This window comes from Mustela erminea, chromosome 12 (genome assembly GCF_009829155.1).
Source record: "Mustela erminea isolate mMusErm1 chromosome 12, mMusErm1.Pri, whole genome shotgun sequence".
NCBI lineage: Eukaryota > Metazoa > Chordata > Mammalia > Carnivora > Mustelidae > Mustela > Mustela erminea.
In genome coordinates this window covers 19,400,887-19,414,556 of record NC_045625.1, presented here as the reverse complement: position 1 = coordinate 19,414,556, position 13,670 = coordinate 19,400,887, and the positions used below count along the sequence as shown (strand labels likewise).

Below are 13,670 nucleotides of genomic sequence, written 5' to 3'. Positions count from 1 at the left end.
TTCAGGACTCTACAGGTTGGTTTTTATTTTGAACCCGGCCCCTGGGACACGCAGCAGCCCGTAGCCTCCCTGTCATCCGGTGGCCCCGTCAGTTGAATAAATGCAGCAGCTCCTTGTCCCCTGAGGACACAGAGAAGCTCAGGGAGTAGGTGTGGGGAGCCCCTGGGGTCCAGGGATGGGAACGGTCCGGGGATGGGAATGCCTCGTGAATGAGGGAAGGCAGCTTGGGCTGGTTTGGACCTGAGCTTGGGTCAGAAACCGCCGCTTGCGGAACGACTTGGTATCTCCAAAGCACATTCCGCAAAACAGTCTGGGCTTTAGCCTCTTTTCATTGACTCTAAGTGCCCTTTAAGGCACGGGGGTCAGATGGTTGCTTTTCCCCCGCAATGCCACAACTGTTGGCATCACTGCCTCACCCTCAGCATTGGTCACAGCTGCCATCAGCTGAGTCCAAAGTGCACAAGGTGCTGTGAGGTCGGCCAAGTGGGTTCTCTGTCCCACTTTACAAAAGTAAAAGCCAAGGCTCAAGCTGGCACTCGCCCAACGTGGCCAGCCTGGAGGTGGCTCCACCAGATTTGGGACCCGGCTCAGCCAGGTGCCCGGGTCTGGCCAGTGCCTCCCCGCTGCAGCATCCCAGCTGGGGGAGGGCCCAGGGCTTAGCCCCATTCTACAGATGGGCGACAGGCCCGAGGAGGGGCGTGGGCTGGTCACCTGCTAGGGTCCAGACTGCCTCTCCAGATTCCCACCTCCTCCCAAGGCTCCCCCACCTGCACCTCAGCCCCCCCCCAACGGGGCCACCTACCATTGCCGGGGACCCCGCAGTACTCCTTGCACTCCTTCTCTGAGTAGAACTTGTTGCCGTTGCCTTGGCAGCCCCCGTAGATGAAGGGGACGCACTTCCCCTGGGCAGCGTCAAATGCCCAGAGCTCGTGGTAGCCTCGGCAGGGGCCGGGGATGATGGGGAGACTGCAGGCCGCTGCGAGGCGGGGGGCAGGTGCGGAGTGTGAGCAACGCTGATGCTCAGCTGACCCTCAAGACCCCCAGCGAAGGGCCCGAACCAGGGTACCTGCTCCTAGAGAGCACCGGGCCCCTCCAGCCCCGGGAACCTGGAGCCCACGCCAGCCAGTGGCCGGCCCGTATCCCCCAGTCCCAGGCCATGGCTCCTGTGACCTCAGGAAACCTGTACTGGGAAACCACCCCAGGCACATCCCCACCCCGCTCCCCGTCCACCTTGCGGGTAGCCTGCTGGGAACACGGGCCGGGGGCTGCGGCGTGCGCTGCGGCGAGGGGCCCACACTCACCCACGGTCCGGCAGGTCTGCAGACACTCCTTCTCCGAGGCGAAGTTGTTCTTGTTGCCCAGGCAGCCGCCATACTGGAAGGTCTCACAGGCCATGGAGGAGCCATTATAGAAAAACCTCGTGACCATCCCCAGGCAAGGGCCTTCCGCACGGCCCAGCTGGCAGGAGTCTGGGGAGGGGCAGAATGGTAGCACGGACTGAGTACTTTCCGTGTGCCTGTCACCAGGCCAGATGCTTACCGGGCCCCCTGTCGCCTAGTTCTCCCCGCTGCGCTGTGAGGAAGACAAGGAAATGAGCTGTGATAGATAAAGTGACTTGCCTGGGGTCACACAGCCCTGAGATTCAAAACGATGTGTCTGCTGGACTCCAGAGTCCGTGGCTATTCCGCTCTGCACCGCAGCGGCCCCCAGACCCCACCCCAGCTCCCCCATGTTGGTCTAGTCCGTCCCGAGACTGCGGTAACAGCAGCCAATGAGACATTCATCCACCAGCTCCCTGGCCAGCCAGCTGGACCTTTTCTCTGAAGTCCTGCCCCTGTGCCTTTGCTCCCCTCGCTCTGGCCCCTGAAATGCCGTCCTGCAGAGAGCCCTACCTGGACGCCTGGACAAAGCAGGATGAAGCTTCCTTTCATCCAGGAAGGACTCCTTGATCCCCTTACCCCTCCCTCCTGGGCTCCCCCAACCCTTTAGCTAACCTTCCCTTTTGAGTCCATCGACTTCCCCCCTGCCTGTCTTCCTCTACTGGACCACAAGTTCCAAAAAGATGAGGGTTTGTTTCCGTGACCCCAGTACCCCCACAGGGTGGAGCAGGGCTCAGTGTTTGGGGGGCAAGGTGGGGAGTCCGTTGCAAACACAGCTACACACAGCGTGCTCCCGTCCTTCTCCAACGTGCTCCCACAAAAGCCCTGATGGAGACCGTGGCCAGCTGTTGTGCCAGCCACAGAGAGGGGGAAACCGAGGCTGGGAGGCCACACAGTGCTGCAGACAGGGCCGGAACTCGCTCCTCCTGGACCTACGAGTTCTGAGGGGGCCTGACTGGGCTTTTCTAGTTCTAGTCCTTGCCCAGCAGACAAATAAGAGACTGTGGTGATGAGGGCAGCCCGGGTGAGCCCCCCATGGGCCCTTCCTCTCCGGAGTGTGACAGAAGCCAGTGGGGAGGTGAGTGGCCGTTACCTTCCTTCTTGTGGAAGTCCGTGACCAGTTGCCCGGTCCCCGATCCTTCTTCCTCCTGGGGCAGCACAGCCCGCCGGGCTCTCTGCGGGGGAGAGGGAGACAAGCTGTTGCGGGGATTTTGCCTCCACTGGCTCACCTGTACCCCTGGAGTGTATAAACACTCGGGGAATCAGGGTGTAGACAGAGCACGGTAACTACACTGGTTAACGGACTGTCTTCCCCGAAGCATCAACCTCCATCCCAGAACGGGCATCACAAGAGAGGTTTCTAGTCTGAAAGGAAACTCAGAACTGTGAAGTGTGACAATACCCTTGTGTCCAAATTCTGGCTGAAATGTCCAAAGGAATAAAATAATGGGTGGGGGGGGCGTCTATCTGAATTGCCAGGGAAAGGCAGCATTGCTGTGCCGGAAACCTGAGGGCATTGCTACCCGGCGGCGAACAGGTGGGACGGATTGGCAGGAAGGGCGGACCAGACCATCATCCTTAGCTCCTTGCAAAGGAAAAGCCACATAGAGAGGATGGAGAAGGGACCTTGAGACTGCCCCTAACACCTCTAGCTGCGGCGCCAGAGGCTGAAGAGCGGGGCGGGATGCCGAATGCTGGTGAGAGCCTCCAGGAGCGCACAGCCCACTGCGGCGGGGTCCCAGGCCGCGAGAGCCAGCAGCACGCAGCCTTCCAGGGTCCCTCTCCATCCGGACCAGAGTCCGGGAGAGTCCATCCGGACTCTGAACAAGCACACCCGTGCTAACCTTCACCGCGGCCCTTCGCCTTTTAAGGTACAAGTAAAGGCTGTGCTTAGGGACCCCTGCTGTCAAGCTGGTTGCACTTGGGTGTGCCTTGGGGAGCACGAAGGGAAAGGGAAAAATCACGGCGCACTGTGCACAACGCCGCTGCTTGGGAGGGGCCTACAGAGCCGGAGAAGTAGCTCCACCACACACAGGACGGAGGCAGGAACCAGGAGGAAACTGAAACCGTCGGTGACACTCAAGCTGACAGCGCATCGGTATCACAGGGCTGCCCGTTATGGAAATGAACAGAATGAAAGGAGGAGAAAGTTACTGGACCTGGAAAGGATTCTGATGAATTTAACAACCCTGAAGAGATACTACACCGCAGGTTAGTGATTATAAGAAATAAATTCATAGTAGGAATTCTAGAAGGAGAGGCAGTCAGTATAGAAATAACAAAAGAAAACTTAGCTGCATTGAATAATGACTTGAGTTGGCTAATTATAAGTAGGGATCAGAAGGGATGAGGCAGAATGAGTGAAGAGCCCCCACCTAGACATTCCCTAGAGACAAGGGTAAAGAGCCCAGTGGCCCTTGGAGTAAACAGCATTAAGGGACAGGCCGTAGAGCAGCCTCTGAGGGTTGTAAGAGGGCAGAGGTAACCCCGGGATTCTGCACTCATCCAAGCTGTTGACCATGTGATCTAAACACAGGCAGGCATTTCACTCATGCGAGGGTCCAGTAGTTTTCCACCTGTGTGTTTATCCAGAAAAAAAACTACTTCCAGAAATATCCCAGGGCACCTGGCAGGGGGCTTAGTTGGTAGAACATGGGGGTTGTGAATTTCAGCCCCACGAAGATGTAGAAATTACTCAGAATCTTAAAAAAAAAAAAATCCCCACTGATTGAGAAGGGAATCTAAGTGCAGGAAAACAGGGGATGTGATAGCAAAGAAAAGATGATAGAAACTAAAGCCAATCAAATAGGGAGTTGAGGTTAAATGATTGTTACAAAGCTCATACAACTTAATTCTCAAAAGGTGGAAAATATAAACATCAATCTGGGATTACATCCACAAAGGCGGGGATGTGGGAAGCCTGGAAGGAAGAAGTGGAAGTGTGTTCCATTTCTCTTTTCTGCAAGGGGAGTCACTAGTTATGGCTTCATTCTTTTTTTTTTTTTTTTTAAGATTTTACTTATTTATTTGACAGAGAGCTATCACAAGCAGATGGAGAGGCAGGCAGAGAGGGAGACAGAGGGAAGAGGGAAGCAGGCTCCCTGCTGAGCAGAGAGCCCGATGCGGGACTCGATCCCAGGACCCCGAGATCATGACCTGAGCTGAAGGCAGCGGCTCAACCCACTGAGTCACCCAGGCGCCCCATTACGGCTTCATTCTTGATGCTGATAAAGAAATACAGATCCGTCAGGATCTGGATTAAGATGTCAAATTGAAAATTCATTTCCAGTTGCCTTCTCCAATTCCTAACAGCAAAAAGTGAATTCAGAATACCGATCTCCACGTGTCCATCCGCGTCACTCAGTCGTGGAATGGGGCACAGTTTAAAGCAAAAAGTAAAACTGTTGATGAAGGAACGAAATCAAGTATGTTGGAGCCGAAGAGGAGGGTCAGTTCCTAACTCTGCCCTCTAATTCCCAAGTCATCAAATTTCTGATACTTCTCCCTAAGACTCCCAAATCCTGAGAGAAGGAAACCGAGGGGCCCTATCTTTTTTCCTCTTCTGACAGAGGAGTAGTGAAGATGGCTTCTGGGAAGGAAAGGGGAAAACAGACCAGCGGCCAACTCGTTCTAGGTGAATGTTTTGGGGCTACATGATCTGATGCACCGGGGGTGTTGACAAATGGACGTCACCGCCCCGACCAGGGGAAACGAATCCCACACAGGACATTAAGAAGTTCTTCAAAAGAGAAAGCAAGCAAGGGTATTCCAACCAAGATGGCGCACCTGAGGAAAGCTCTTCCGCCACTACTCCCTTCTGACCCTTTCCCTGAATTTCAGTAAAGTAGATGGAACATAAAACACCCAGACTTTAGACTACATTTGGGCACTCGGCTCAGTTTTAGTGGGGGAAAGAAAGGGTCAAGGACTGAATTATATCAGAACAGACAGGCAAAAACTGATGAGGCAGGAGCAAGAAGAAAAGGTAAAGAAATGGTACAGGGACTATCCAGACCCATGTCTGAAATGAAGGAGTAACTAGCCTGAACCAGAAACAGGGCCTGGCTGTGGTGGGCCCTGGTCATGAACTGCCTAAATGTCCCCTTAGGAATGGAGTCACATTTCCAGCCTGATCTGTCAGCCCTGTTGGAAACTGCCTCAGCCAGCAGGACCCCTCTCACTCGAGGTCGTGCTTCCTCGCCAGACTGAGCAACGTAAGGGTGTTAAGGCCCCCGCCGTGGGGCCCTCATGGGACAACTCCAAAGGGCCCTCCCAGTTCTAGAACGCTCCCAGGGCTGGCTGAGGCATCGGGACCACATCACAGCTCTGCTGCTTCTGCTCAATCCTCCCTTTGTCCCTTCTCTTCCACAGGTGTGGATCTAGGAAACCCCACCTACGACACCAACTTGGGAGAGAATATAACTCAGCAAGCCAAAGGACATTCCTCAGTGGCCTCAAGCAGCAGAATTACTTCACGAAAATAGGTACTTATTAAAACAAGACTCAAAGACAAAATGGTAAACAACAGAATAAGATGAAGAGAGAGAACCCAGGGAGGGCCTAGATAAACAAGTTGAGAACCAAGACAACATACGTTCAGAGCTACTAAGAAACCGCCAAAGGAACAGAACAGACGCTGTGACATGGAATGACTGTCCTACAAGAGACAATTGAGAATCCCAGTGAATGCCGGCAAAAGCAACATAAGAACGCCTGCCATGTGTGAAAGACAAAAAGATGCTCCAGGACGAAAGAGCAAGGGTTCCCGAGGTAGCAAAACCCAAAACGGGACCGGAAGATGAATTCCATCTAGTAGAAGAGAGTCCCCCAAAACGGAAAGACGGAAAGCTGTGGATGGAGAGAACACAGTGTATCCCAGAAACCTCCGATATGGAATGCTCAGCACCAAGACCTATCCTAGTTAGAATGCCAACTGCAGGGCGCCTGGCTAGCTCAGTCAGTAGAACATGCTACTCTTGATCTCAGGGTCGTGAGTTCAAGCCCCACATTGGGCTTAGAGCTTACATTTAAAAAAAAAAAAAAAAAAGGAAGGAAGGAAAGGAAAGGAGGAGAGAGAAGCAGAGAGAGAAAGAAAAGAAAAAGATGTAGCCATCTTCAAGGATAAAGTCTGTCCAGGCATCTGGGCACAAGAAACAAATTGCTTACAAGGAGAAGAAATACCAGACTGGCCTCAGGCTATTCCAGAGCCATAATTAGTGCTCAAGAACAATGCAGCAGTGCAAACAATGTTCTGAGGAAATGGCAACATGACCCAAGACTGATGCGCAAGCAAAATACCACTCAGTGTGAAGAAAAGGGGCAGGCTTTCTCAAACAGGGACGAATTCAGGAATTAAAACGCCCAGAACCCTCCGTGAAAACACCACTTGGTGAACAAGGGGCACGAATGAAGAGATTGACAGAACTCCCGGACTCGGGCACGGAGAAGCCGTGTGGTTACACTCACTAGGAGAGAGCGTGGAGACTACAGAACTCCTATTCCATGCCTGGGAAAGATGGCGGCAGACGCTTGTTTGGAAGTTCGAGAAGCCCACTCACTTCCTTTTAATTCAAATGACACTACACTTTGTGCTTTAAAGACCTAGAAATAGCATCTCTGATGTAATACCGTTTAGTAACACGACGCCCTAATCTGTGCAACTCTCCATCGAACATTACTTACATCCTCCTCCTCTCCACATGTGGGCGAGTCACGATTCCTGGGATAATGGGAATGCTGGTAGTTTTTGGGTGGGGGCATTTTTTTTTTAATGTAGTTTTTAAACTTTTTTACTTTCTAATTTTAGTTCTTTATCATGAGCATATGTTACTTTTATAAAATCAGTGGTAATTTTTCTTTAAAAATACAGGCACAAACAAGTAATAGGTTAACAGTATTAATTCTATATCGGAATAGGGACACTTTTTTTTTTTAACTTTCTGGTATTTTTTTTTTTAATTTTCAAACCTATGTTTCTGATATTTTTAGGATATGTATTTGCTTAGAAACATAGCCTTGAAAATGTATACATACAAATATACATATATATATATAGAAATATACACACCCACATACCTATATATACACACACACAACAGTAGGATAAATTAGGATATATAATTTCCAAATAATCACAGAAAAAAATGGAGAAAGCTTAATCAATATGGTAAAGGCAGGAAAATAAATGAGAAGAGTAAGGAAGCCCCAAAAAATCAAAAGGCAGAATAGGGAGAGGTGAGCTGGTTGAGAATCTGCTTGCTCTCAGGTTTATAGTTTTTTTTTAAGAGATCAACTGACTTTATCCTACTCGAGTATTCTGCTGGTTGTGGGCGGTACGGCGCTAAGAACTTTTCCAACATGTCCCTGAATTCTAGCACACGGAAGGTAAGGGTAACTACCCCATTTCACAGAAGAGGAAAGTCAAGTCTGGATGGGACTGCAACTGGTCCAGATGGTAGATCTGGGGTTGAGCCCTGGGGGGGTCTGACTTCAAAGCCCTGTGCCTAGCTCTGCCTTCTCTCCACCTCTCTCAGTGACCCCACCCACCCACCCATCCCCCCTGCAGGACCTGAGCGAGGGCAGCAGAATCAGGTGCGGTGGGGACAAAGCGAGAAAAAGAGGTGCTCACCGTGTGTGGAGTGGGCTCCGGTTCCTGCTCCCCGGGGACACACTCACCTAGGTCAGGATGGGAGAAAGAGGCGAGTAAGAAGAGCACTCTGTTTCTTTCATCATGCTAACTGTGTGTGCCAGGCGGGCACGAGCTGGGACCGGTCTCGGGCATCTTCCCACTTCAAGAATGGTTCCCCACACGTGGCGTGCTGAAGGTCATGACTGGCAAAGCGACAGGCTGGTGGCCGCGCCGTCACTGCCGCGGGCACCAAGACACCAGCGGCAACGGCTCACCTCCACCGAGCCCTTGGCAGACACCAGGCACAGCACTGCCATATTTAAAGGCTATTTCGGTGACTCCTCACGATGACGTCTAAAGGAGGCATTATTAGTCCCCATTTTAGATAAGGAAAGCAAGGCTCTGGAAGGCGGAGTAGCCCGAAGTCCTCCAGCTGCATGTGAAATCCTGTCCAGCACTGAACTGCCTCCTAAGATGTGCCCATGGGTTCTGGATATAACCTTACTGAAACAGGTGGCACTAGGGGGGACTCTGAACTGGATCCGGTCTCTGCTCTCCCGGGTATATGCTGTGTGACCTGGAGCAAATACGGGGGCTCGGGCTGCCTCCTCTGTAAGATGGGTGCTGGGGGAACTATAACCCTACTTACCTCCGAGGGTTTCGGAAGTACCCAGGGGATGGGAAGATGTTCTCGGAGGGCTGTGAAGAATGAGGAGGGGGCAGAACTGTGACGGGGGTTGGGGCTGCATTTACCTTTGTCAGCCATTGTGAAGATGGAGTCCTCGGGGATGCCCACACCCAAGGCGACCTCCCGGAACTCCTCCAGCAAGCTTTCTCGAAGACGCGGCTGTCGCCCTGTAGTGGAAGCAGAAAAAACGCCTAGAACCACAGGTACCTGGACTGGCAAGGCCTGAGATTATGGTGCACAGGGATTTTCATTTAGAAGTTGAAAACCATCAGCCCAATGCGATCTCTTCAAAACACTATGGAAAGATTGGCTCCCACAAGAGGAAGAGGTGTCCCTCCCAGGGCTCCCACCCACGTCCCCCAAATCCCCACACATGGCTCTGTCCGCTGGTTAAGGGCCTGGAAGCTCTGGAATTCTCTAGGCCTAGAATCTTAAAAGACCAAAAGAGGATTCCACCTGAGAAGAAGACTGAGCTCTGCCTCCTCCAGGAAGAGTAAATGTTTCCACCTTCCCCACAGCTGGAGTTTTCTCAGAAGGATCAAGCAAAGCTCCGAACTCCTCCCCACTCCACTGTCCCTCAATCATGGCCCTCCTTCCCACCCCCAACTCCCACGGGCTTATCTAGCTCCAGGCCATTACCATAGAGCTTGGCGGTGATGGTAGGCCCGTGGCGGTGGCTGAATTTCTTGGTCAGAAGGATGGCATACTCATCATAGTTGGTGTGGACCACGTAGGACTCCATGGTGATGTTCCATTCTGCATGGGCAACGCAAGAAGCCAAAAGGCTCAGCGGTCAGAAGGCTCTTCTGGCCTGAGGTCCTTCACCTGTTCCCCCACACATCATCTATCCATCCAGCCTTCTGTCTATCCGTCTGTCTCCTCCGTATATTCATTAATTCATCCACTGTCATTCCATACATCCATCCTCTCCATACATCAAACCATAAATCCATCTATTTCTTTCCCTTCTTCCTTCTTTCCTTCCTTTCTCCCCTCCTTTCTCCCTCCATCCATTAATCTATCAATTGATCTGTCCGATGACTAACTCACTTACCTGCCGTCCGTATCTACATTCACTGACCAATCACTTGCTGCTTGATTCACTCACCTTTTTATCTAACCATCCATCTACCCAAACCTTCATATGTTCAACCACTAATGCGATTATTCAACACAGACAGCATATTCGATAACCATTCGCTGGACGAATGAACACATTCACGTCCAAGTCTCTCTCTCTGCCACTCAGCCCCGTGCGCACTGTACGTGGTAGATGCTTAGCAAATTCTTCTCAGCTGAGTGCGGAGGCCTACCGTCAGGGCTGACGAAACCTTCATGCTATCCTCAGAATGCAGCCACATCCCTTTCGTTCTGGACGTCCGTGAGTGCACGAGAGAGGAGGAGAGAACGAAGGGGGAAAGGAGAAGGAAGCCGAGAGAACATCTCAGAAACATGGGAGGGGCGCTTTAGGGGCGCAGAGAGCCGACGCAGAAACAGCACAAGACGTGCTGAGGTCTTTTCGGCCAAGGGCAGAACTGCGGGGAACCCTCCTACTCAACTTACTGGGTTTACGGTAGAGGAACTTTCCGCTGGTGCTGGTTTTCTCATAAGCCCCGGAGATCTCCTCACAGGTGCCTCTCCTGGAGGTGGACAAACCAGAAGAAAGGTAACCACTGGGAGACACCGAGGTCCTGACACCCACTCTCCCCCAGGGCCCTTTCCACTCTTTTTTGTAATTTGGAAAGTAACACTCTCAAATGTCTTAAGCCTCATACCAGTCCTAGGGGACCAGTTCACGTGTAAAGGAACAGAGGGACAGAGAAAAAAGGGACGTCCGTGCCATCCTCTTGCCAAAGCCAGCACTAAACATCAGCTTCCTTCCCCAAATCTGCACATCAGCACGGGGAGCGGAGGGGAGGGTGATGAGTGAGTGCTTTGACGTGTTTAATACCCTACATCCCTCTGGCCCCAGTTCCCTCATCTGTGAAATGGGGCTCATGAAGCCTTCCTTACATGGCGGTTGTGAGGGTCCAACGGGATACTATTAAACAGCTTCCAGCAAGCACTATGAACATACCAGCTGTTGTTACAATGACTGCTAATTACCTTATGAACATTTATCAAGCTACATCTATGTGCTAGGCCCTGTGCTACCTGCTGAGGATACAGAGGCGGGCAAGAGGGACTCTGTCTGCTCACAGACCTTACAGCTGAGCGGGGCCCAGGGGCAGGCCAGAGACAGATGCAGTCAGTGCGATATGTGCCATGTAGAGAGAAGACTGAGGTGCTCCAAGAGCAGAAAGGAAGGCATGTAACCTGAACCTTGGGGGTCGGGGGGAGAAGTTAGTCAGGGAGGGCTTCCTGGACAAAGTGACATAGAACCTGAGTCTTCGAGGGTCTATAGGAATTAGCCCAGGGAGATGGGGAGAGGTTTTCCCAGTAGAAGGAACATCAGGGGTGAAATGGTAGAAGGTTCCAGGAACAGAAAGGTCTACTTGGGTGGGTCACAGAGTAGCTGGTGAGTGCTGGGAGGGGCCTGGGAGGTGATCTGAATTTTATTCCCAAGGGCCACAGGATGCTATGGAAAGGTTTAAGCAGACTTGAGTTTTCCAGAGATCTTTTGTTTGCTGGGTAAAAGATTTGAGGTTAGAGGTGGGGAGAAGTGTAGGCAGGCTGCTGTAGTGAGCCAGGAAAGAGAGGCAGGTGGCCTGGGCCAGGGCAGGGATGGTACAGAATGGAGAGGCAGACAGCATGAAGGGATTTAGGAAGAGAAAGGACAGGGCCTGATGGTGGACTGAATGGCTTGTGGCAGCAGAGAGAGGAGTCTCAGCACCTGCCTCCCGCCCAGGTTTCAGGGTCAGGTCCTGGGGCCTGGACGGGCCCTGAGCTAAGGGACATCCAAGGATCGACAGCAGGTTCCGAAATAGGCATGTATTGGGGCGTGGCCCAGTGGTGCTGATGGGACAGTACAAAAGGCAGTGTCCCTCCTGGAGGGACCTGGAGCTCAGAGGCAAGGTCTCCGCTGGGAGGAGACAGCTCAACTCTCCAGGACAGGGTGGTGACCAAAGCTAGGCGGGGGTGACAGGTGTGCCTTGGCCTCTTGTCCCTCCCACCCCATCTCCTCACTCACCGCCAACGTGTGCTGGTCATGCTGATCTCCCCGTCTGTCACCCCCTCGCCCAGCACCAGCGTGCTCATAGACATCCTGTCCATGAACTTCTTCAGCCATGGGCAGGTGGAGCCCATGGCCACGTGAAACCACTTCCCGTAGATCTAGGAGGCAGCCACAAGCTCTGAGGGTCTGGGTTTGCCTCGGACCGCAAAGATGATTTGCCAGACGCCTGTTCCCTCCCTCCCTCCCTCCTCTCAATGAGAAGCTGTAATGTCAGAGAGCTAACCGGAGGCCACGCAGGTTCAAGGAAGGACAGACCTCCTTACAGCAAGCCTAGGAGGGGAAGGAGCAGATGGGGTCCCACCGCGCTCCGTGGAGGGCCTTACTCTGCTTAGGTACAGATCTGTGCGGCTCCCTTGCATGAGGCCCAAAGCCCTAAGGTTGAAGGTCACCTTCAAATGTCTTTCGCCCTTCCAGGGACAGGGAGCTCAGTACCTCACAGGCAGCCCATAGCTCCGTGCTAGAAAGGATCTCCCCTCCTTGAACTATCTCAGGACAATCCTACTACCCTTTCTGGCCACAGCAGAGAGGTGACTAAGCCCTCACATCCTGGGGAACCAGTCAGTGAGCCTCCAACCCTTCACCATCCCAGACCACGGCAGGACCCCCCCAACAATGCCCCTCCACCCACAACCCCTGCTTGTCTCTGAGCATAAGCAAAATCCACAGCTAGAAGGGTCTGAGAGCCCCTTATACGGACGTGGAGACTGAGCCCCGTGTGGGCGAGGTCCTGTTCAAGGTCACCCAGTGATTGGGGATAGAGCAGGAACTGGAAGGTGGTCCTGGGGTTCCTGCACACACCGCCTGCCCAGCCCTCTTAATCCCACCAACCCCATCTCTGTCCTGCTTCTTTTCTCCCCAGTATCCCACATCTGCCCTGTGCCACCCGGGATCTCTGTCCACAGCCAGGCCTGCAGGGCAGAGCACCCAGGATGGTAACGGGCTATGGGGAGAAGGGAGCAGCCGAGAGTTGAAGGGCTGGCAGGGAGCAGGGGGCAGGAAGTCACAGAAGTTAAGCACTGTGAGGTGGCTACAGGAGACTTCCGGGGGGAGGGGGGCCTGTAATCTGTAGTGGAAGGTGAGGAGCCCCCTGAGCCCCGGAGGGCAGGTTCACATGTGAGATCGTGAGATTGTCAGACAAGGGGCCCCCGGAATGGCAGGTGCATAGCGTCATAACTTCAGCAAACCCTGGATGATCTGAGCAGGAGGGCCCCGAGGGACCCAGCCCTGAGTTCCAGATCAGGAGACCTGCCCCCCCGTTGCCCCCCATAAAGCCATCGCTGCCAGAGAGGCCAGCCTTACCCGAGAGATGTCGAAGTTCTCTTGCACTTGGATATCATCAGGCGGTGTCACCACGGGACTGGCACTCACGACCAGGCAGGCAGTCAGCAGCAGAAACACAGCCCTGAGACTCCACATGGTTCTGGGCTCTCCTGCCTTGAGAGTCGCTCGCAGGCTCAGGCTGGGGACAGAGGACACAAGGCCTCTCTGCCCACGGCAGTTGTGAACTGAGGCTGGGGAGGGGGCCAGCAGCTTGTAGGTGACCTTGGTATTTGCCCTGCTCAGCCTGAACCAATCAGGGCCCTGAGGCCGGGTCTGATCGATCCCTTGCAGTGTCCTGCCTGGGGTCAGTGGTCCCAAGGGGTCAGGGCGGCTGTTTCAGAGAAGGTGCCGGCCAAATACAACCCAGGCCGGAGGCAGCCCAGCTCGGGCTTCAGGCCCCAGACCGGCTCCCCGCAGAGAGGAGAGGAACAGCCTTTTGCCTTTCCCCCCCGGGTCAGCGGCCTGGACCTCCTGCTCCAG

The 13,670-nt window shown here is 53.4% G+C and overlaps 1 protein-coding gene across 1 annotated transcript; it reads right to left on the bottom strand.

Moving 5' to 3' along the window:
• On the bottom strand, nucleotides 1–13,411 carry AMBP (alpha-1-microglobulin/bikunin precursor). The gene is made up of 10 exons (XM_032306328.1): nucleotides 13,170–13,411; nucleotides 11,826–11,968; nucleotides 10,259–10,335; nucleotides 9,335–9,451; nucleotides 8,761–8,862; nucleotides 8,008–8,054; nucleotides 2,473–2,554; nucleotides 1,302–1,469; nucleotides 803–976; nucleotides 1–120 (listed from the first exon to the last, which is right to left on the bottom strand). Exons 1-10 carry the CDS (start codon nucleotides 13,284–13,286, stop codon nucleotides 89–91), a joined length of 1,059 nt encoding a protein of 352 aa, XP_032162219.1. The 5' UTR covers nucleotides 13,287–13,411; the 3' UTR covers nucleotides 1–88.
• Between the last annotated feature and the right edge of the window lie 259 nt (nucleotides 13,412–13,670).

Coding starts and splice junctions, on each gene's coding strand:
- AMBP (XM_032306328.1), bottom strand. CDS start 13,286: ATGTGGAGTCTCAGGGCTGTGTTTCTGCTGCTGACTGCCTGCCTGGTC. Junction 11,969..13,169: donor AGAACTTCGACATCTCTCGG/GTAAGGCTGGCC, acceptor GCTGCCTCCTAG/ATCTACGGGAAGTGGTTTCA. Junction 8,055..8,760: donor CTTCACAATGGCTGACAAAG/GTAAATGCAGCC, acceptor ATCCTGACCTAG/GTGAGTGTGTCCCCGGGGAG.